A 24,639-nucleotide genomic window follows, 5' to 3' on the forward strand; every position below is an offset into this window, starting at 1 on the left:
GAACAGAAAGGAGGGAAGTGAGTTAATATAACTGCAACAGGAATATTCTGTTAATGCAACATTTTAGGAAAAAGCTCTCTCTCCAGAACACCTACATTACATGAGGCAAAACCCAACAGTAGTCATGATAGGTGGCTGCTACAGTTGTGGGCACAGTATGTATGTATGGCCCCCGTGGTCTGATCTCTAGCCAGTCTGAACACTGTCTGAACCCAATGTGAGCTCTGTTCTGAATACCTGAAATCATTTATAAAGCCAAACGCTTTGACAGAACTTCTTGGGTTTCAAATAGATATCTGTATTTCATGGATCTTTTTTATTTTAATCATTGGTCTATATGTACAGGCACTCACTCTTACTGATTTATTTATAGCAACACTAATTGCATGACTGACATTTTCTGGAGGCCCACCTTGGTGCCCCAGAGGCTGAGCTGCAGCCACGCCAAGTGCTTGCAGCTAATGCTGAGGCCAGTGGAAGCTTTGCTCTGAACAGAGAAACTCTTCTTACCCATAAGTGCTAACACACATGAGAGGGAAAAGTGCTGCACTGGGCAGCACTGGATGGCATTTAAGAAAATTGTATGTGGCAGTTAGAATGAGGCTACAAAGCAAATAAAAATCATACAGAACTATTGAATAGAAGGTCAATTCAGTGAGCATGGACCACTTTGTGTACTGAAACAGACGTTACCGTATGTAGAACACACTAGACAATTGTATAATTAAAAAACCCTGGTTAAGGTGCATACAAAAAAGAAGGAAAAGAATGCAAAGATAAAATTGACTTTAGCATTTCTCAGTAGCTCTACATTTAAATTATGCATCTTCAATTACAACTTTTATTTAAACAGAAGCATTTTACTGTTTACATAGTATACTCAAATCCTCTTGGAGCTAGAGGAAGGACTTCGGTTTTTGGTAGTGATATTCTAGTCTGGCCCTTACCATGCTGTACATCTTTAACACTTTCAAAGAAAAAAAAATACTGTGACACTGCAACTTACAGAACTTTCTTAGGTAAACTTTTACTGACCTACTTAAGCCACGGTGGAAAAAGCTACATAAGAAATCTGTAACACTGAATTAATTTAACAAATGTAAACCTAAAATCCAGAGTGATGTAAATTAGAAACATGAGAAATGCTGAGGGGCCAGAAAAGGTGAAAGATGTTATCAATCTCGTACAATATGCAGTGTGGAAAACAGTGATGTCAGCTCCTATGAGACTTCCTATGACTTCCTATGTCCTGCTTTTAACACGCTCAAGTTATCTTGTTGACAACTGCCAGGAGAAGCGAGGCATTTTGAAAAACAAAGGGATCACTAGCAACTCACTTAAGGACGGGTCATAGCCAGAATGCCCATGGTGATACTTTGATGTTTGCCAAGGTCATACACTCTGTGCTCTTCTAAACCAGAGGACATGGGTGCAGAAATTGGCTGAAAAGTACTTTCTTTACTCATTTTACTAAATGCACCAGCAGACACAACATGAGTAGTCCTCCAGCTGCAAAGATGTTCCTGCCTGGTGGCAAAAGTTACACTCTCCCACTGAACAAAAGAAGACTCCAAGTAGTTCCATGTGCACTGTTGATCCAGGGACAGCACCACAGCTCATTGCTTCACTAAGCCTGACCCTAAGGTGTCTGACTTTTTGTCTTCTAACAGAAGCTCTTTTAAGAAATCTACAATGATGTCTCATTGTAAACAGCATACAACTAACTGCTAATAAAAGAATAATAGATAGGTATGATAAAATGGGTGCACTGAAACCTCTTTAATATACTACGTAAAAAATAGATTATAAAATATTACTGTGGAAACAGTAAAGCTTCTGTTTTTCTTCTACCACTAGATTCTTGGACAGAAGAGGCAAACAATGTGGAAAATAGCACATTAGAACCATATTTCACACCCAGAAAGCTTCTGATAGGGTTTCACACTGACTGCCACAGTTCTAAGGGAACACAGGCATACACAGAGGTGCCTAAAAAGCAGGAAATACTAAGCAGCGCAGATGCAAGAAAGTCTAACTAGGCAGCTTTATGATAGTAAAAAGTGATTGAAATCTGAACCTCGCTGTATTTAACAGCCTGCACGTCACATTTCCCCAGACAGCTCCTCTGAAAGGTTGACCAATTTGTTTCAATACAGTGGCCACTCAATAGCACCAAAAAAAAGACAGCGTATATCCAAAGCACCCTATGGAAATTCTTCTTCCAAATGTACAATGTGAAGCCTAAAGTACAAAAGCAGTTAATTTATCACAGAAGCAGAGATTCCTACAGTAACTAATTCAAACTGCTGATGATGCACTAAATCAGAGTGAGTGATGAACACATGCATAGCAGCAAGTGAAGTTCAAAAGGATACAGATCTATGTGATCAATGAGCTGCCACATGGCAAATGAAATGCAGTGTTGACAAACGTACAGTAACAGAGATGAGGCTCCAAAATAATCTAACCAAGAAAAATTTAAATAAACCAATGCAGAAATGTCTCATTGAAGAGCTGGAGGTGCATCGTTACACATGTGTAAGTACCAGACCTTCAAATCACTGGATATTCTCTCTATATTTAATATGAAAAAAACCAGACCTTGCCACAAAGCAGTAAAACCTTCCAGGAAATGTAATACAGTGACACCGGTCGTGTAAGCAACCACCTATTTCAAGCACATGGACTTGGAACAATGGCCTACAGATGCAAATCTCAAACAAATCTAGTATTATATTGCATATTACTGCCTTGAGAGATGACTGAATGTTAAGGCCAACTTAGAGCTTCTTCCTCTACCAATCTATGCAGTTCAGAAACATAATCAGAGCTGAGCAAGGCTCTTCATACTCTAATCACTGCCCTAGCTGATTAATGCCTTTTTGACTGAAAAGCAACACCACTTTGTACGAGGAGTACTGACATTCTGTGACACGCACCTCTTGAATTTCCCTGGAGCATAAGAAACTTTTCACATCGTGAAAGATGTCAGGGCTTTTAAAAAGAAAGAAATCACCTACTGTGAGAAGGAAAGGTTTATTAGATGTTTTCTACAAAAATAATAGCTGTGACTTTCCTCATGTGCAAGTGTTACCGGCTATGGGTATTACTGTCATTATTCAATTAATCATTACAACCAATATAAATATATTCTCTTTTGGATTTGCCTATGGAGTACTAGGTGAAACAGTGAAAAAGATCTGTCTTTCTTACTAAATCCTGTTTGTAGATGTCACATCATTCAAGACATCATAGGGCTTTGAAGGGATTCCAGAAAATCATACCTTCACTAGGTAGTCTCTGCAGTTTTATTGAGGAGCTTCCACACTACAGTCCAATGGTATTTCACAGTGTATTTACAGTGATAGGAACAGGCCAGTTACTCCTGACAAATACAAATCTCTCCAAAGCCATCTATACTGTAAAAATGAGCATCTTTACTACAATTTTACTTCCTCACAGAGTCCTCAACAGAATGGTTTGCTGAACTGTTAGGAACCATGTGCACCTTTAAAAAATGTTAATTTTTACAGAATATCCAACAAAGAGCCCCACTCTCATTCATCAGCTTTTTTTCTTCAGCTTTTTAACACAATTGATTGTTTTCTTCGACATGTAAGAGATTGTTTTCTCCCCTAGGATATCTTGATCTGCTCTTCAAAAAGTCCACCTGCCATGTGATAGCATGTAATTAGATTTAAGAAAAAAAGTGGTAAGGAACAAAAAAGGAGCTATCTGCTTTGCTTCTTGCTCTAAATCTTACCTTTTCTTCCCTTTAACCCAAAGGTTAGCGCATTTGTCGTAGCTCCTCTTATACAAAAGCTCTAATTCTGTAGCTCTTAATTAGATGATGAATCATACCTTGATTTCAACGAAACCACAAACAACGTGAACACAAATAAAGGGGTACTCATTACCATTTATGCTAGTGCAGTAAGATGAGAGGAATACTCTTTTTCATCATCTGTGAAACCCAAAGGACATACCAAATACACTAAAAAGTACTGAAATAATATTAATGTTATTAACACTGATGTGCTCCATGTACTGGAGGCTAATGAAAAACAAAGCAAATAAGATAAAGTGAAGGTCCTTCAGAACTGAGTTACTCAGAAAGCCATTAGAATGAACCAGGAGGAATGAACCATCGAGTGCACTTTTAGCATATTTGTTATTTGAACAGTTTTATAAATAGCACTAAGACTTGATTTTGCAGCTATCCTAGAGAAAGACCATTTAGCTGAATGTTAGAATTCCATGACAAAATTGGATTCAAAGGAAGACACTGCTAAATCCCAAGTAATGGTACCACAGCTAATGCATGACAGAAGAGGTAACCTAGTCCTTCAGCTCCCCGTACCAACAGCAAAGCTAGTCTCTTAACTTTATATTGCAGGAATATTATTTTCTTAGATCCACAAAACACAAAGAATTAAATAATTGACAGACATTTCTAACTGTATAACTTACAGCTTATGAACAAGCTTATGAACTTCATGCTGTTCAACAAGTGGAAAATCTGTGTCTGGATTTCAAATAGCTTTTCTAGAAGACGCTGGAATAACATCTTCCTACTGAACCGATGCCAAGAGTTTCACTAGTCAGCTATTCACAGTTAGAATTTTCATAGACTTTCATTAGCAAACAGAAGAGTTTCTATTTAGAGCAGAACTGGTGAAAAGCAGAAATAATGGGAAACCACTCAAATCAAAAAACAAAGCTCCATTACAACTTTATGGTAATTATGATTATTTAATCCCTGTGTAGCCTTATTCTTTGATCTTTTTTTCTAAATTTATTTCCGGACAACTTTCATACCGTTGTTTCTCAGACAAAGACGGAAAAAAATATGAGTTTTAAGATCTATGTATTAAAACTTTCCCCTCATGAAACCCTAAGTGAAATCCTTTTTTTTTAAAAAAAAAAAATGCTATTTAATTTCTCTATGAATATATCTGTGCAGGCAGAAGTTTCTGCCTGGAATATGGAATTTGCTGGACTAAGGACAAAAATCTTATTGGCTTCAATGAGATGAGGGTTCTGTCCTCGATGTAAACAATATTTTATGAAGGAACCCTTTGATCTCAAGATTTCTTATCTGGATAAGAAGATTAACTAACTGATCTGACCTGGAGTTACATCTAATAAAATGAGCCAACTGGGTCCTGCAAATAAGTTATCCTGGAAACCCTGAATGTCCTATAAACTCTCCAAAAAGCTGCATTTCCCCCGCAGGTTTCCTTTCTTTGCCTATTGCATGAAACACACCTCTCTGACATAGGCAATGTATTTATTTAACTTTTGTTTTATATTTTACCTTCCAATTCATTTTGGTTGGAGGTAGCATTATTCTGTTAAAAAATGACCTGATCCCAGATGTAGTTTATTTAAATTTCAAAATGAAAAGCTTACTAAGAACAGATAAGATTGATCGCTCTTTCCATCTTAGCATAATTGTATTTCAGGTGAACATCAATTTACTTTAAAGGACACTTCTAAGTAGCAGGCTGCATCATACATAATTCATCAATCACAGCTGCCTGTAACATGATTTACTCAAGCAGATTTCAATGGAATAGAGGGAGTTGCATTGTTTTTTATGCTTTAGCTTGTTTGTTTTTAAATAGTTTACGAAACACTCATTTGTGCTGAATTATTGCTGAAAAGAGTTCATCCTTAGTAATCAGCATGTTGAATTTCTTTGTCTTCATACAGAAATGGTACCTCTTTAAATTTCTTTTAAAAGGCAGAGTGAGTTTTCAAAACATGGTTAAGGCAGAGAGCATTCCATGTTTATCAAAGGTAAAAATAAAGCTCATGGATTTGCTGTGTAGGAAGGGAAGGCAAAATATTTATCTAAAAAGAATTATTAGTTTCAAGGCTGTGCATTTTCTAGCTGGCTTGACATCATTTGTTATTATTTTTTTGGATAAAATGGCTTTTATGTGCCAATCTACACAGAAGAGACACAACGCTGTCTGTAAGTTAAAGTGTAGTCAGTTGACATACCAAGAAATGCAGCATCTTCCACCAAATTCATCTTCAGGGACATGTTTGTGCCTCAACATTGAAGCAAATAAACATTACCACAAATAGACGCAAATATAGTTTAAAAACAAAAAAAAGAGAGAGAAACTGTTAGAAATTCACACCTACACCAGGACAGAAATGCTTTTACTTACTTGTAAGCCCATTTGAAACACAGAGTGACCCATAAAGTTAGCTAACATTCGAATTAGAGCTGCACCCTGTGGGACATAAGAGAGAAAAAAAAAAGTTACTGGTTTTGCACGTCAGGATTATACAATAATAACAACCTGAAGTAGGCATTTCCATCCTACATTATCTTAGAAACTTCTGATTAATACAATCTTTACTTGTGCTAGAATGAAAAGGAAAAAAAAAAAAGAAAAGAGATGCTACTGCAAATGCTTACAAGGACAGGTGAGAAAGTAAGAGTCATCTTGTTACCATCCTGCCCTGTACACTGAATAAGGTGCAGTCATAAAACATGCTCTCTCCACTGCTGGAGCACGGATGTGTCAGCTCCACAGCTGGCTGCCCCCAGCCCTTTTGTGCACTCAGCAGCATGGCACAGTTTTAAATGAGGGCAAAAAATAATGTTCTTGCTAAGTTCTACCACGGTGGTTATTCATAATATTTTTACCTTCGTTATACTACTGTAAATCAGGATTTAGTGATGTTCCTTTCCTTTGTAAAAGCCTTCAAGATCTGATGATCTGGAAGTGGATCCTTTTCCTATGAATTTTATAAACATGTGAACATACACATTTGACTTTTTAAGAGTCAGCTTATTTCCCACACGGTCATGCAAAGGGGTAAGTGGTTTCACAGGTGACATTCTCAGTACCTACACAAGGGAACAGAGACACACTTGCCCAAGCAGCTTCCTTTAAGGCATCCCTTGAAGGCATCTCCTCACTCCCTCTCACAACCACAACTGCTGTGCATTTCATTTTCCCTTTGCTATAGTGCACTTTGAGCAGAAAGTTCTTTGCAGACCTGATTTGACGATTTCCCTATAACATCCAGCTTTGCAATCCAATTTCAAGACAACCAGCCTTCCAATGCCATTTATCAAATGTTATGCTTAGTACAGATCACTGCATGACAGGGAGGACGCTTTTGCTTTAAAGTCAGTGAATCAAAGGCTGGAGGAAAACACGACGCTAGGACTCCACGACCTCACCTACAGATGTAGGCTCAGAAATTAGGCAAATGCTCAATCAGAAAACAACATTAAACAAAAAGAAACATTTCACAGATTCAGAAATTCACAGGTTCTGAAGCCTATTACAATTACAACAACAGAATCTGACTTCCTGCATTAATAGGGGTCAAACAATAATTTAGGCAAAGAACCTATTGCTTCTCTTTACACAATAGCATTTATTTTAGGAAGATTCAAGAACAGAGAAATGTTTTGCAGTACTACGTAACTTGTCACAACTAATATTTACTGTCACAAGGCAAATGTGCACCTTTTCCCTAATTTGAATTTCTCTAACTTCAGCTTTCAGAACAAGATTTTATGTCTTTTCCTGCTAGATTAAAGTTCAAGATAGCTTTGCAATTTAACGGTTTTCCAGTTCTTAGATCATTTTACACATGTTCTTTTTAGGTGGCTATTTCTGAAGTACTGAAGGGTTTATCTGCAATAACCAAGATTTTGAAATAATGACATATATTAAAAAAAGATTTGCAAATTCTTAGTAAACTGTAAGAAAACACTACAAGTTCTTCACAACAACAAATAATATATTGAGTTAGCAAAGTAACTGAGGGAAAAAAAAAGAAAAAAAAAACATTAATTGAGGAGACATTTTAGTTGCTCATAAGAATTGAACAGTGTATAAACCAAAATATGGTGTCTGCATTATTAACACTATGCTATGTCTTTATGGTGGTACATAGTCTTACTGGGAGGTCAATCATGTCTGGAACACACAGCAGCATAGAAAATAATCCCTATTGAAATAGATAATTACTGGAACAGACAAGGCCATAGGTTAGTAAACACTGTTACTCTTATTTTACTACAGGAACTGAATGAGTAAAGTTCTTAGAGATGTTTAAGCAGATAAAGAGCAGATAAATCTGTCAAATCAAATGAACAGAAGACCCCAAAAATTACAACAAATAGATAAGTATTATTTATCCTGTAAGTAACTTGGGCATCTGTAGCAGAACCAGTAATACATAAATCTGCCTAAACCCCTAACAACAAAGACACTTTTCCACTCATCACACATCCCTTTTCCTACTCACGTGTTAGTATTTCAGGGTCCCCCTGTTTCCTTCCCACGGTTTGAATTTCACATCGTAACAATAAACATGTATTTATGTAGGCACCTTAACTCTACTGATTTATGTGAGAAGTAAGGAAATACCTTCATATCATCTTGCCCATAGAGTCCTTTTTGTACCCAGGGACCAGGAACTGTCAGAGACACATTAAAAGATTATTGAATTCCTCTCACAGGTAACATCCAGCCACATGTTGGATGGAACCATGGCCTTTGCACAGCAAACAAAATAAAAGAGCCAGCAGACTGAAAGGGAGATCCAAGGCACAAAGGCAGGACTGCTCTCCTAGGATCAGTCCCTTTTCACAGGTACCTTAGAAGTATTTTCTACCAATTAATTACCTTCAGGAAACCCAGAAGTCCTACTTACAGCTTCCAGAACAATATATTTGTCCCACTTCTGCCATTTTCTCCACATGGGGAAAAGCAAATACTTTCTATACTTAATTTGAGGAAGGGAAAGGGATTCTAACAAAAAAGCAGATAACAGAAAACCAGGGAACCTCAAGAGAAAAAAAGCTGTCGTGGGGAGAAGGGATGAGAAACCGGAGCAAAGGCAGCCCTTGATGTGGAGAGAAAAGATATGGGAGGAAGAAAAGCGGGAATCGCTCATTTCACCCTTCTGGCACTTTGAGACATGGCAGAACTGACAACAGGGATACACTCCTAAGACAGCTCTGGAAAGGAAAGGGAAAAGCAGCAGATGTTGGCACTCTGACTGGAGATCGACAGAAACAGGTTTGCAGGCAGAAGGATAAAAAGCAAGAGGTATGCAGAACAAATGGCACAAGGAAGAGGGGCTTATAAAAAAGAGGAACTTGGTAGATGACCCTAATCAGAGGCTCCTGGGAAGTAAAGATGACACCTGCAGTAAGTTCAGCTGCAGGAGTAATAGAATACATATCCTTGGGGTCATCTGAATGTGCTAGCATTTTCACTACCCTATCCACCTAGCAAGCAGTGAACTGGATGCAGTCCAGAGGACCTGCACCACCATACCTTCTGAAAGCTTCTCTGAGCTAGACCTAAACCTACAGAAAAGTCCTAAATCACAAGACGTCTGTCCTGCCACAGAGGATGCCCTTTGGAACCTGTCACCATGGTTCCCAAATGCCTTGACATGAAACCGATCTGCTCCTCACTTCATTCTCAGGGGCAGTTCTGCTCTGCCAACATTTGTCCAACCAACGAATGACATATGGACTCCTGAGAAGTGAACCTGGCTCTCCTACAGAGCAGAATGGCTATTTATTGACTATTTAAGTACTTTCCTGCAGGCAGTGGATGACTCAATACCAAGAGGTAAACCACACTGGCTTAACAGGTCTCCTGGAAAATAATCCTTTCCTCATCAAAAAATGTACCCGTCTCTGACTCACCTTAAGCCACTGTGCCCCATCTTAATAAAAGCCTACTCAGACAAAGACACTACATATCCAGTCAATGATTAATGGCACTACCTGGCTCTGAGGAAGTACTGTTCATTAGCAGGTCTCTTAAGTGCTTTGTAAGACACTGATATCAATATGCTGCAAAACAAAGGGAAACTGAGGCATGTCATAGAGAAATCATTCACCCAAGACTACCCAGCATGGTCTTCATATAACCTATGACACAGTCAAAGGTTCCTCAGCCTCAGCACTGTGACTCCACAGAAAGAAAGGGGCGACAGAACATGTCAGCTACTCCATGGAAACTAACTGTAGACACAGAGCTTTTCTGCAAAGGGTTCTTTGGAAAAGCCATGCCCATGGGCAATCAGCCAACACAGGTGTAAGCGCTCTAAGTTTATGCTCTTGCTTTCCTTGAAGCAACGTTTGCAAACTCATGCAGTGTTAAAGACCATCCATGACTAAAATTAGGAGTAAAATTCATTTATACGTGAGCTGAACTTGTCTTTGAAATCTACAGAGTTACAGTTAAGGCCTGCAGCCTAATTCTCTCCATTCCAACATAAAACAGCATGATTACAACCTTGATCTCAGATTAAATCAACACTCTTTTTTTAAGACTACCTCCTACATTTTTTGATCCTTTAGCATCATTACAGGTCACAATTATTGTAAATTAATTTATCTGACTTATTGAATGATCTCATTTTATTATATCTAAATCCTCAAACTCTTTCACTTCTAACTTGCATCCTGTAATCATTTCTTGTACAAAAAAAAGAGCACCAAAAGGGGAAAAAAAGTCCTATGTATGAACCCACAAAAATAGAACTATTGCATACAACACAACACAGTTATACAGCCAGAATGGGAGGGGACACGTCTTACTCATACAGCTATCTTTAGCATTTGTGTCTACAATTACTTTACTTGTTTAGACTTCCTCCCCAGTCAGTGGATAGCTCCACTCCTGGATGCACTCTATATCATCCTGAAGTAGACCTCCAAACAGATAGGGAGAACTGTACCCTAAAAGCACCCCCACCTCTTGTAATTAGCTCCGAAAGTAGCTGCGGGTGAGTAGCGCATATGTACTGCAGATAACTCAGGTGAGGTGAGATTAAATCAACTGCAATGTCCAAAAAGGCCACAGAGACTGATTGATTCCCCATTAAGTTACAAAAGTTCTGTACTAGTAAATAGTTCTCAAGAATATCTGAATTGCGGAGACATAAAAGTGGTGTGTTACCACCCACTTCTGTATATACAGTCAAATAACACCTATCTTATCTCACTTTGTGCTACATGTCATACTTCCACATAAGAAACCCAGCAAAGGTAGGTATTCCAGAGAGGTTGTGTGCTTGCTAGCTGAAGGTGGATGTTCTGTACTGAGCAGAGAGCAAAGCAAAGCACTTGAAATAATTAACTGGCGAGGCAGTGGCAGAGAAGGGAATGATATAATAATTGGTAAACCAGCACATAGGATTATGAAGAAACTGGGAGGCAAGGGCCTGTGTGCAAAGAGATACAAATGAGCTGGAAACTCAATCAGCATTATTTATTTAAGGACCAAAAGTTCCGTCAGTATTCGTGCTCACAAGAGAAAAATGTGACCAACACAAAACAGGAACCATGAACTACAGCTGACTCTTGCGAGGGTGAAATAATCTACCGCTTTGTAAATGTGTTGGAGTGAGGGAAAGAAGAGAGACCATGAAAAGCTGACACAGAAAAAGCAGAGCTCTTCCATCCTCCTTCCCACCAAAACTTGTCATTTTTTCCTAGAACATCAACTTTATTTTTTTTTAATTTTTGGTTCTGCTTTTGTGTGGTTTCTGTTTTTGTTTTAACCGTAGGATTGCAATTCATCTGACTGAATGCAGATGCCTACACTGTAGCTATCTGATGCTTACTCAGTTGCATACAGCTGAGCCAGCTGCCTAGACTCCCTTTAAAGGCAACAGAGAGAGAAGCAAGCACTTCAGCTCATCCTGATTCATCTCATCTGAAGGCATGCATCTAAAATAGGACAGATGGATTTCACCCTCAAAGCGCCGGTTCATCTTCACTGATGACACAGAGAGGCTGGGGGACTAGTCAATGGCAGGAGTCTACATAGTGAATATCCCAAGTGGGATGGTATGAATCCCTCTGAAGATATTTTATCCTGCAAAAAATGCAAAGCACTGGAAGGTGTAAAAACACTCCCCTGAGTTAGTGAAGTCTGAGACAGTATTTTTCAGGCTCACCTATACATAACGTAACATCAAATATCAGTAATAATAATTACACAGACCTCAATATATCTCTCCTTCACTGAACATCCATCTTGCCACCCTTGTTTAGGAATGAAAGCTGATTATTTTTACTGAGTTCAGAATGATCCCTTTTGTGACATAAAAACTAAAATCAGGAAGTATCCTGGTAGGAAAAACACCACCGTGGTATCCGAGGTGTAAGCGGGGAGTGAGATGCTGAGGAGAGCAGCATTGGACTACCAACAAAAAAGTACACAACTGAGGTTCTAAAAAAATAAAATGTCTATTTTTCCACAAAATCTCCACCCATTTTTAAAAAAACCCAACAACTCAACATTGAATACAGGTGATTTGTTTACATTCTTCTATTGTGCAGTACTCAGTTCAAAATCAGTCCTGATTAATATGTAATAACACCCCTTGTTTTCAAATACAATGGGACACAGATAGGAGGCATACAGTTATTTTTCTCTATGCTGGTATCTCTGCAATTCAAGATTAGGGTTACTTTCTCTCTAAGGCAAATGTGAGTTACCCTACCCTCTACCTCAATTACTCTAGATTTTATTCGCACTGTTATTAGAGCTACTATTGACAATAATAATATGTAATAATAACCTGCATCTTCATTGATTAAAACAAGGCTCAGAGCACATACAGACACTCACAAAGGCACGATCCATTCATAAAGAGCTCCTGCTTTAACATAGGAATCAATATGCAAAGTTTGATGGCTATTAATAAATCCCTGATATATACTAGTATTCTTTTTACAATGACTCAGCTATCAGTTACATTATGCACACTGTAAATAGTTCCAGCCTTTAACTATTTAGCCTGAGCTCTAGGTAAAGTGCATTGTCAAAGACTTTTTTAATCCAGTGTCTACTGACTCCCCCCAACAACTCCATCTGGTTAGTGAGACAGCAGCTCTCTTTGCAACAGCTACATGCAGGCAAGACCAACACATTTACCCATGTGCCCAGTTATCTTACTCCTCATATCCTTTACAGTCTCTACCATGCCAGAGAAGGAAATCAAACTCAGCCTACAGCTCCCAGGACTTTCCACGGAGCTCTTTCTGTACATTACCCCTTTCTGTACATTACCCCAGTTTGTAAGGAAGGTCTACATTCCTTTGCCAGAAATTCTGCAGCTCCACATCTGATAACCTTCAGAAGGTGCAAGTAAATAACACCCAGCTCTGTAGACCTCCTGACAACTAATTCAGCTCTTTTAGTTAGTGTTTCCCATACACCCACCTTAAATCCATAGTTCCTGCAACCTATCTGTAACAAAGAATGAACTGAGCATGGGGATTAACCCATTCTTCAGCAGGAAAGCTCAATACAAATAAGTCATTTCACTTCTTTGCTGTATTTGTAAAAAAGTGAGTCCCCCTTTCACACTTTGGCCATGACATGGTCCCTCACCCAGCAAGCCAGAGCCATGCCTTCTGCATACAATCAAGTCAGGCATGAACTACCATAGCAGAACCACTAAAGATGACAAAAAGGGCTTTCAAATCTCGGCTAATATGCTTTGAATAATGGTTGAGATGTATGTTTTTCTTCAGCAGTCATGATGAAGACAGACTTTTTAGAACTGTAACGAAAAGCAGCACGCAGATTGGGCTTTTTTCTAAAAAATGTTGAAAATATTTTTACAGTAGTGTGTGAAATACAAGCCTACGGGTATCCACAATCAAATGGGTTCTTAAGTAAATGAGTATAATTTCATTTCAGTTCAAAGTTCCTGAATTGATAAATTGTTCTTTATTTCTCAAAATCTTAGATAATTCTGTCATTCTAAGTTCGTTTCAAATATTAGTAGAGCATGTTACCAAGCTCTCATACAAAGACTGCACATTTGTACATTGTTTTTGTAATGTGAACACTAGCCAACAAGTAATACCCAAGTCACGTTTTCCAAAAACAATCATTCTTTGTTGGCACTAAGCAACCACAGCTGGATGCCCCATGAAATTTAGCTTATTGGGAAAAAACACAGCATGAATTAAAGCGAAAGAACAATGTACATCAAACATGTAGCAAAAATGTGACATTTAAAAAAGAACCCTTTCATAGAATTAAAAAACAAAATGAAATCTGTCAAATCCTGCAGAAATTTAACACACACACAAAAAATAGCTTTGACTTAAGTCACATCTGCACAATTTGTTCAAATGCAGATACAGAATAGTGCATATGTGGGTGAACGAATTATTTAAAAACTTGGTCAACTGAGCTGCAGTGTAACACTGCATGTAGCAGTCCAAATTACCCAAATTGTTACCCTCAGCACATTAAACAGGACCAACAGACAGGAGAAGTCTGTCTGGAACGCCTATTGAGCGACTAGTGTGACCATAAGCAAGTCAATGGACATCCCTTAGTTCTCCTGTAAGACCTGAAAAGCAGGTAACCACTTTCAAATCCAGGTGTTGCATTTAAACCCTGCTACCTTAAGCAAACATATTCTGTACTCTCTTTTTCCCTTTTTCCCCACAAGGACTAAGTCCAACCATTCCTCAGCTCCCACTCAGAAGGTCCAGCTGAAATGCATTTTACCTTCCTACCACTGTAATCAGAAGCATCTCTCATGGCATATGGAGTTACCCCGATAATCGTGGAATGAGAGTGTCCCACTCATGCCACCAGTTACACCACAGGACTGTGGCTGTCTCTCCTGAAAGACCTCTGCTCCGAGTCTGAGAGTCCTTCTACTGAGCTGTAAAAGCGGAGATAATTGCAAAGCTTTCTCTGGAATTCTTCAGCCGTCTCTATCCAAAATATCTCATCTCTGGGAACTGCAGAAGTACTCACTGAAAAGTTCTTTTCAGGGAATTAATTAGACTGTACTGTGAGTCACCAGCACTAAACCTCTTCTTCATTTTCAGAATCTGAGCACTGTAACACACCAGTTTGGCTATTCTCTGAGTGCCACAAGGAAAATCAAGCTTAGTGCATGGGAATTCGATGGGTGTGAATGCTTCTTTATCTGATTAGGATAACATCAGGCACTTGCTTCAACAAATAGAATTTCCTTCCTGTGGCAGAAGTGTAAAATGTTCAAATGAATTCCTAGAGGCTTTCCCTTTGGAAATCCCATGTAAAAGCCATTATAAAAAAGTAAGGAAAGATATATGTGTATGCAGACTATGCAGAATACTAGTAAAAATGTGACAATATGAGACTAACCCCAATGTTGTTTGTCTGGGCCATCATTTAGTGACACAACATACTAAAGTACCTAAAATACATAAGCAACCCAGTCTAAATTCCACATCTTCCTCACAGAAAATTACGCATATAACCAAGTACTTGGCTGAATTTGGATGTCTGGTTTCCCTGCTCTTGGTAATAAAGTGTTAACATGTAAGGGACTATACTCATTAAAAGGAACCCAAAAAACCTATCCCTACTTAATTTTAACAGTACAGACTAAACCAAAAAAAGAACCCAGTCATTTAATTTTTGTCCTTTAGTTTTTAAAGTAACGAAGAGTTTCCAAATTATATTGCTTATCAAGCAGTGCATACCCACAAGTTAATGTGTTGCTGATACTCAGCAATAAAAACAGGATATATTTTAATGAACAAATTAAACTTACACTATTTTTAAAACTTTACATACAGTGCGGATGGGCCAATGTTTTCAAAATCAGCAGATATACCTATAAACCTATAACGTACCATGATAAATCATCAAAGATGCATAAAGGCATCTTACGTTGTTTTTATAGATGGCAAGGTCATGTATCTGATGCCAAAACATCACTGAAAGAGCAACGCTATATTCAAGGAGAGCTTTTCACTGGGAAATCATAATCATTTTCTATTCTGACAAACACAGCTGTTCTGGGGCTGGATAATACCAAAGTGGTCAGATGACGGTAAGATAAGCTTTGGTGAAATGTTTACCTTAGACATAAATTCTGTTGCAAATTTTAGGTACATGACACAATGAACAAAATTCAGGGGCGAATGACCATAACTAATCATGTTCTTCAGGTGGATATTGTCACATCATTTTCCTTGAATAATAAAACGTATCAGACACTGAGACAAAATGATAGCGGGACCCCATTTACAAGAGGAGTTTTATTTGTCCTCGCCACCAAAATCCCTCCTACATGTTCTGACACCACTGACAAGGACAAAAGCACATTACACTTTTTCATTAACTGCTTATATGAGGAAATCTTCAAGGGTGGACAAACACAAGCAGTTGACAACATTATTTACACCACCAGAATTCAAGTAAGTATTGAATAAGCCAGCATACCTTAAAATCCACTGCATTAAGGATCTCTTGTAATAAGGAAACTGGCTCCAAAAATCTGTGCTTTTCATTAGAAGTAACAGACAAAGACTTTCCCTCTGACACTGAATACTTACAGAAGTGTTTACCTGGCCATGATTATTTCATTTTAAAGAGGAAATGCATCACCATTTTATCCACCAGTTCCACAGATAATCCAAAAGCAAATTAAGTAAAATAAAACAAAATTTGTGATGATTCTCCATTGACAACTACCTTGGGGATCAATGTGATCTGACAGCTATCTATTAATCCAGCCAATGTGTTCTGTAGTGATATCATATAGCATTGTTGTTTTTTTAACTAGCGTATGACACCAGAATAAACCAAAGATTTTAAAAGTCTATGTCTCAACACAATTTATCATTAGTAACCACGCATTTAATCTCATCAAAGATTAAAATTAGGTCTGTTTGACTAGGTTTGTTTCCATGAAGCATTAATATTCCTTTCTCTTTTTTTAGTTAACTAAACACCACATAAGAATCTCAATTACTTTGCCTAAGACTGTTTTGCAATTAACTATGGTTAAATATGCTATTCTACTTGTTCTTTTTTAAAACCTCTTTTAAGCTTCAGAACTATCCAGTACTTAAGCATACCTTTGAAGAACAAGAACAACAAAAAAAAAAAGTGTGTCAGAGGTTGTTTCAGAGAGTTTTCTCCTGCAGAGGTCCTGCAGAGTAAGATTTTGATCAAAATATTAGTCAGATTTTTATGTCAAGGCTTTTGTTCCTTTTACTCTTATTTCATTACCTCCAGTTTATTTTCTACTGTCAACTCTTAGTTTGTTCCAGGCTATTTTAACATTTGTAATTGTTGCTCATGTTTTACTCATCTGAACTAGTGTATGTGCCAGCAGAAGTTACCCCATTCCCTTCCCTCTGGAATAGTTGCTTTTTGGACTCCTCCAGGGAAAAACCAGAAACTACCTGTAGAGGCTCAGGAAAGTACTTTCTGATTTGCCCTCTGCTGATACTTTTGTTTACGAAGCAGAGCCAGAGGGGCAGAAAATGCTACTGCACTTCAGGAACCGTTGTGCAGAGGCTGGTACCTCCATGTACACCCACTTTTATTGACATTTTATTTTACACCATGGAAACATCCAAGATATGGGCACGCCATTTTTTTCCCTAGAGACTCCCTGTTGGGGAAAGGAGTATGATAAATGATGGATTGAGACATCATTGCTATTTATGCTTTGATCACCTCCTCCAAGCCTTGGGAGCTGCTGTTTGCTTCTGCTTCTTGCTGGGCAACAGGCAGAAGAGTGTTGTACCACAACAGGCTGTGTCTTCCCAATCACGCCACCTTGTGTTGCCCTGACTGAGCTATCTAATCTAACAAGCTCCTCTTTAAAATGCGATGCTTTTATTAACATTGTGCTCCATTTGTATTATTTCCAATCAAAGCCATGTACAGTTCTGCCCAGCAAGGGGAACGTAACGCTGCTTAAGCACCGTAGGTGCACAGCTGTTTATACACCACACACAGTGGTTTCTACATTTCTTCTTCAGAAAATACTGAGCGCACGATAAGCAACGTGATAAGTTAATGACAGTTTGGTTTGAGTCAGGAAGATGCTCTGATGCCTTATTTAAGGCAGGTAATTGATTCAGTTAATACTAGACACCTGCTTAGTTTTTGGCACTAGCACCCACCGGCTGGAGTGGGTCAGCCTGCAGAGTTCAAGTGAGGCGTTCTTAGGGTGGCTCTGAGCTTGAACCTAAAGTCTGCCAACACTGAGTTTCGATGGCTTGCGTATCAGAAGCAGTAATGACCTACAACCTCTTCAGCTGAATGGAAGGGAATTGTTTTCATGACAAGACACTTGCTCTGTTACAAGGCACTACGAGCAAACTGCCTCTGAAAGCCCCTTCTGTAATCCGGGCACCGACCTGCTGCGCTCGCAAGCCGCGGAACTGGAACCAGCACCACGCAACCGCACACCCAGGACACAGTGGCATTCACAGACAACTTCATGGCTCAGCTAGCTAAGGAGAACAGAAAGCTCTCCCTTTACACTGTGGTAAGGGAGTGGGTTGTAAAGCCACCTGTATTGTACTTGAAGACTTTTAACTACCTCAATACCACCTTATGTTATTGATTCAGTTAAGTTAACAACTAAAAATAAAGCCTATTTTATTATTTATAAGTATCTATCTTGTATTTCTTTCACTGTTAATGACCTGCTCTTATTTCCTGTGGTCATTTCATAGATGCACATTGTCATGATTTCACTGCACTTATGAACTGCGTGGATTTCACTCTGATACTAATCTCAGTTTCACTGGGCAGAATAGATGTTTTGGGTTTGGTTTTTTTTTTGTTTGTTTTATTTTGTTATTATAATGCCAATGTCCTTCTCAGAGCCTGAGGAAGAGAAATAAAAATGCACAAACATTTTTAGAGAGACTTTCCAGTGACTGCAGTTAGCCCTCCTGTTCTTCTGCATTCTTGCAGAACGTTACCTGTAAATATTCAAAGTGAATTTCACTCAAAAGGGTAAAAAGCATGCCAGTACTTTCACTTTTTTAATTCTCCTTTGCCAGAACTGCTATTGCAACATACAGAGAAGCCAAGCTTTTTTCTTTGTGCAAATTTTTAGTTGAACAGATTTCCTGACACAGAACATTGCCTTTGAGGGGAGGCAGGGAGCATGGACTCCCTTTATTGCTATTAGAAATATATCTTCCTTCCATCACCCAACAGAGGAAGCAGGAAAAAGCATTTTTAAAGAAGTGGCATACAGTAAAGAAGGAAATTCTATATACAAAGGCCTTGGAAATAATGACTTGTTTACATAACAAAGTCAGGGCTAGCAACTGATCTCATAGCTGAGGTTAATTTTGCTTACAGGGCTGGGGGATTGGGGGGGGAAGAGGAATATTCTTCCCTATTCCATTCATCCTCTTCTTTGATTACTGTTTGTCACTTGCCAAGACATATTCTACTGGGGTTACTTTTATAGTTACACTCCATCATCCTGGTCTTGCCTGCTCCGATTGCTGCCAGAATCTTCAACCAGCACGCTTCAAAGCGTGCAGCAGGCTGACGGAAATGACTTCAGATATTATCTGGCTCTCTACACTGTCCTCCGTGCCCTTTCATCCCTTCTCTTATCTGCCTGTGACTGCTCATCTATGGCTATGACTCCTTTAGTTCTGTTGGGGATCTCTCTCCCTCACGTCGTTCTGGGTCTGGCTGCTCCCTTTGAGAAGCAGCTGCCTTGTTTCTCCATTTTATTACAGCCGGTTGTTCCTTGCTGATTGTTGCTCCTCGTGTTATTCTTGCTGCACTCTCTCCTCCTCTGTTGATGCAGCTCTCCAGGGCTATGATTCCTGCTGTCAGTTATTTCTGGTATGGAAAGGCTGTCACGCGTTTTGCTTTGATTTAACAATTTTCAGATCCACTCTTGTGTTCAACAGGCTGTATTTCCTGCTGCACTTGGGATACAACCACTTTTCCCGTCATCGTGGGAGGACACTATCGCACTTCCAGCTGCACTAGGAAGACATATCCACTCTCTGATGTAACTTGAGAGACTTGAATCATCTACTAGAACTGTTTATTAATGAACTATCACGATTTCTTATTTTTCTCCATGTATTTGTGGCCCTACTGAAGGATGACACACTCCTACCCGAGAATGACTAGTGTGATGCTTTTGAAAAAGGCAAAACATTACCCTCAACAACTTAAGTGGAAAAACAGTGTGCTGTTTCTCTCTGCTTGTGGGACTACTGAATACCATTCTTCAGGGGTTTATGTCGTGGTATTTCATTACATGCACAATCACCAAGGACAAGAAAGTTAAAATGAAAAATATTTTCAGATAGAAGGCATTTAAACAGCACAGTGTCAATAGTCATCTCTGAAGTGCATAGAAAGAGTAAAAGGCATATCTTTAAAATGACAGCTAAGTGTCTGGCAGAGATGGGCACTTTAATGGTGTCTAATTGACTTACGCCATATTGATGACAGTAAAGACAATAAAATGACAATGACATTCTATGACTGTCATCTCACTGAACAAAAATCAGATAGGAGAAAGTTTCAGCATTTCAGTATCATGCAGTAAATTGTGGAGAGAGAAAAGAGATCATATGGACAATTCAAAGTCCCAAGGAGCACTAGGTAGACTTTTTTTAAAAAAAAAAAAGAGAATGAATACTGTCCCCCCCCACAAAATGCAGGGAAAAAATATTGCCTACTGTGTTACACTATTTAAAAATGAACATTTTATTTAAGTCCATAGAAAAATCCTCACTGATGTTCCTGATCCAAAGTTTACTAGAGGCAATGGGAAAAAATTCCGAGAACTTGATACTTGACAGCAATTTAAAAAATAAGTCACCAAACGAGAAAGCCACCCCAGAAACACCAACAACATCCCTCCAGTATGGGCTTGTTGAGTCAGGAGTGCTTTGAAGCACCTGAAAATATCTGAGCTCATGCCCAACCAGGTAAAAGCCTTCAGTATAACAGTTTGGATTTTACTGATGTCCCGCTCATCACAGTATTTATATTGGCTGACACTAGAGAGCTAGAAGGATAGACAAATCTTCGAGCAATCTAATAAATGAGCTGTTTCCATGCTTGATTTTAAGTGCAAGCTAGGTGTCCATGCATACAGGCTTACACAGGAATGAAAGCATGTAAGATATATGACATGTTAAATTTCCTCTCTTTATTCTCAGAAGGAAACAGTGTCAGGTGTTTGGAGGAAGGTATGGAAATAGCAAAAAGAGCAGCTATCACATCAGTTGGGAAAAGTTTTTCCTATTAGATATTGTTTGCATCTAAAAGAAAAGGATGAGTGGTTACAGAGAATAGCAGACAGACAAACTATCAGACAGGAAAACAGAGACTTCATGGGTGAAAGAGTTGGTCTTTTAATCTCTTCACCTATGAAAGTGTGTAAGCAAATTCTTCCACTGTCATTCGTCACAGTGGTTTGGTAGATCTTGTAACTGGGCACTGAAAAAGGAACCTTTAAACGGACAGGTAGGAGAGAGAGAGATTGCACTCTAATCTGCACTGAAATCAGAGTGATCCTATTAGTCTGCATAAAAGCTAACAGTATACAGATGTGTCCTACTGTCCTGTTTGCTGTTTCAATGTAAATGAAAATTAGTTAATGTTTGCAAAGTGTTCATAAGATGAAAAGATAAGTGTCAAGTGATATTACTATTATCATATTAATTAGAAAAAATAATTAGCTTGAAATAGTAAGATATGGATGTGAGATACGCCTCTGAACCTATCAAGGTTCAGCTATCACCAGCAAACATATGACTGAAGCATTTAAACAATAAGAATACTTCAGCATGCTAAAAGCTGCTGGCTATTACAGCATAATTGGCCAAGAGTAATGTTTTCAAAGCCAGCTAAGGGATTTTTGAAAACGTCACTTGGGTTCCTGAACTACTCCAGCATTTTAAAATATTTTCCTAAGTATTTTGTGTTTGCATATTACATCCTATACCTATTTTATGGAGATAGACACACACACACTTTCACTTGCCCATCCTTAAAGGCCTAAGATCCTTTCATGGAAGAAGAGCAAGTCCAGAGAAGGGCAATGAGGCTGGTGAAGGGGCTGGAGGGAAAATTATATGAGGAGTGGCTGAGGGAGCTGGGGATGTTAAGCCTGGAGAAGAGGAGGCTGAGGGGAGACCTTATCACCACTTACAATTACCTGAAAGGAGGTTATAGAGAGGTGGGCAATGGTCTCTTCAGTCAGGTGATAGGAGACAGGACAAGGGGAAATGCCACAAAGCAGTGCCAGGGCAGGGTCAGATTAGACGTTAGGGAAAAATTTTTCACTGAAAGAGTTGTCAGGGCCTGGAACAGGCTGCCCAGGGAGGGGGTTGAGTCACCATCCATGGATGTGTTTAAAAAAAGGGTAGATCAGGTACTTAGGGATATGGTTTAGCACAGGACAGGAATGGTTGGACTCAATGATCTTAAAGGTCCTTTCCAACCTTGTGATTCTGTGAAGACCAAGTTGAAGCTGTTGCTGACTGGGAATAACTGTTGACTGTAAGAAAGGATAGACTTCAGCCCAGAATGAGCACTGGATAAACTGTAGGCTTGGTAGACAAGTCAGCGCTGTGCTGCTGCTGTCTTGCCACAGCCAGAAGAAACATTATCATGCAGAAGAAAACATTCTCAAATGCAAAGGTGATAGCTGAAAGACTCCTGTAACTGAATCGTCAGCAGACAGCTCCAGTACAACCTCGTAGTGGAAGGCTGCAGGCAGCAGCCTCTGTGTCACACATCAAGCACTTTTGCTCATGATAGTAAGGCATGGTATTACATATTATTCCACGTAGCAGAGAATAATCATGTGGCACGATGAAAACCAACAGCTTTTGGGCCATATACTACCAGCCATTCCAGCCATACGATGGGGAAGGAAGAAGTATGCAGCCCTCTCATCCCTGCACAGAAGCTGTTCATTCACAAAGCTGGACAAAAGGCTTTCTATTCACAGAAATACAATCTGAAATTGACTAAACATATCCCTTCACTACCCCAGAAGGCAGTACCTCCACTATCACTGCTCAACAACGACTTCAGAATTTTCACCAGCTGACAGAAAAATTCTCATGCACAGGAAAAACAGAAAAAAACTTTGGAAGTTTTGACGAGTATTTCAATAGAACAAAGACTATACATCCTTTTGCTTTTTAAAGCATGTTACAAAATTCAGATACTGACACAAAATAAATAGTAACAAAAAACCCCCAATCTTCTTGCTGAATTTTGACAGCCTCCCAAGTTTATTTATAGCATTTAATAACCCTGGATGTGTTGAATGTAATTGGCTAAAATCACTGTAGTATATTCCACACAAATTAAAGTTTCCCAACTAGTAACCACTGTCATGTATGTATTTTTACAATGGTATTTGTTTTACAGACCCAACACGATCTTCTAATACCTACTGACATAGCTATGTATAGAGATAGATAGGCTTAATTAGTCTCACCTTTTTATAGGCAATCCAGTCAAACACTCTGTCAATGTCTGTGGCTTGCTGCACCTCCTGGGATACTGGATGTGAACTGGCCAAACCATCCAGCAACATCACTTCATGTAGGACATCTGTCAGAAATCTCTGCTTTTCCTGAAATACAGCATATGCAGTAGTATTGCAGACAAATACACGTTGACAACAACACAGAATTGATGCAATTATCAGAGGCATATGACTAACATGACAGTTGCCTAAAATCAGACCTTCTGGCTTGAACGTAAGCCACCGTGACCTCCTACGATCTTGAACAGGTATACGGAATAGCTCTGACTTGAAATCTTTCACTGCAATGACACTTAACTGAAATTAAATTAAAACCTATTAAATGAATCAGAATGTAGGTGTAGACTACAAGTCTAATTCTGACTCTTCATTCCCAGTTACGAGGGGCTGGGAGAGAGGCGAAATGGTGTAGTCTTTGATTACAAAAATATATGGGCACTACAAGTTGTTGAAGTCACTGCATGCACAGGTACAGACAACTTCTGACAGAGATGGGCAAATACAATTATTACTGCTTTATGTGGTGAAGTTTAAGTCACTTGGTTCTTAGTGCCAAATTCACACAGTAAGTTGACATGGGACAATGAGCAGAGCCCACAGCAGTGTCACAGCAGATGCCTGCACTGTCTTTCTGGTATAGATCCTTTCTTCTCAAGAGCTGATGAGCTCTACAAACTTTGTAACTTCCATCTGAAGGAAACCATTATTACATCTCTTTAAAAGTAGGAAAATAGCTGCATGTAGAAGTTAAGCGAGATATCCAAAGTCAGAGTTACATCAGAGGCACATTGCAAATCTAAATAACATCCAACATACTAATTTCTTTCCATAGCTTCTATAAATATGGATTGCAGAGGTATGTCAAAACTGCTGCATACTTACTCTGGCAGCAACATTAATTAAATGTTCATGTATACTCCCTGAACTGTACTGCACTCACTTTTACAGTGCAACTAGATGTGAATTTTTCAGCTGAGAAATGACATGCCTTAAATATTCCTCATATTGCATTCATATAGATGCCTCTAATCCAAAAGACTGTGTCAAGAAAGAAGAGCTTCATTTACTTGTTTTTTCAACTCACAAATAAATGCAAAGAGTGAATTAAAAATTATGGAACATTTAAATAAGCTTTTCTCACCCTCAAATGGCATATCTCAAACTTTATCTAAATTACATCAGTTCCTGAATTAATGTCAACCTAGTGCCATAATATAAAGGAAACTCTAGGGAATTCTGCAATTTTTTCAAAAAACACCTTAATGTCCACAGATAAAATAACCACACAAT

The 24,639-nt window shown here is 38.8% G+C and overlaps 1 protein-coding gene across 1 annotated transcript in view; it reads right to left on the reverse strand.

The window, feature by feature from the left end:
- The window catches only part of TRHDE (thyrotropin releasing hormone degrading enzyme), a gene marked incomplete at its 5' end in the record, with an annotated part of 210,923 nt that overhangs the window by 81,018 nt on the left and 105,266 nt on the right, over positions 1 to 24,639 (reverse strand). The window contains 2 exons of the mRNA XM_084270637.1: positions 6,183 to 6,248; positions 23,299 to 23,436. Coding sequence (XP_084126763.1) covers positions 6,183 to 6,248; positions 23,299 to 23,436 — 204 coding nt within the window. The remainder of the gene's footprint in view (positions 1 to 6,182; positions 6,249 to 23,298; positions 23,437 to 24,639) is intronic.

Source organism: Gallinula chloropus (genome assembly GCF_964237585.1).
Source record: "Gallinula chloropus genome assembly, chromosome: 1".
Taxonomy (NCBI): Eukaryota; Metazoa; Chordata; class Aves; order Gruiformes; family Rallidae; genus Gallinula; species Gallinula chloropus.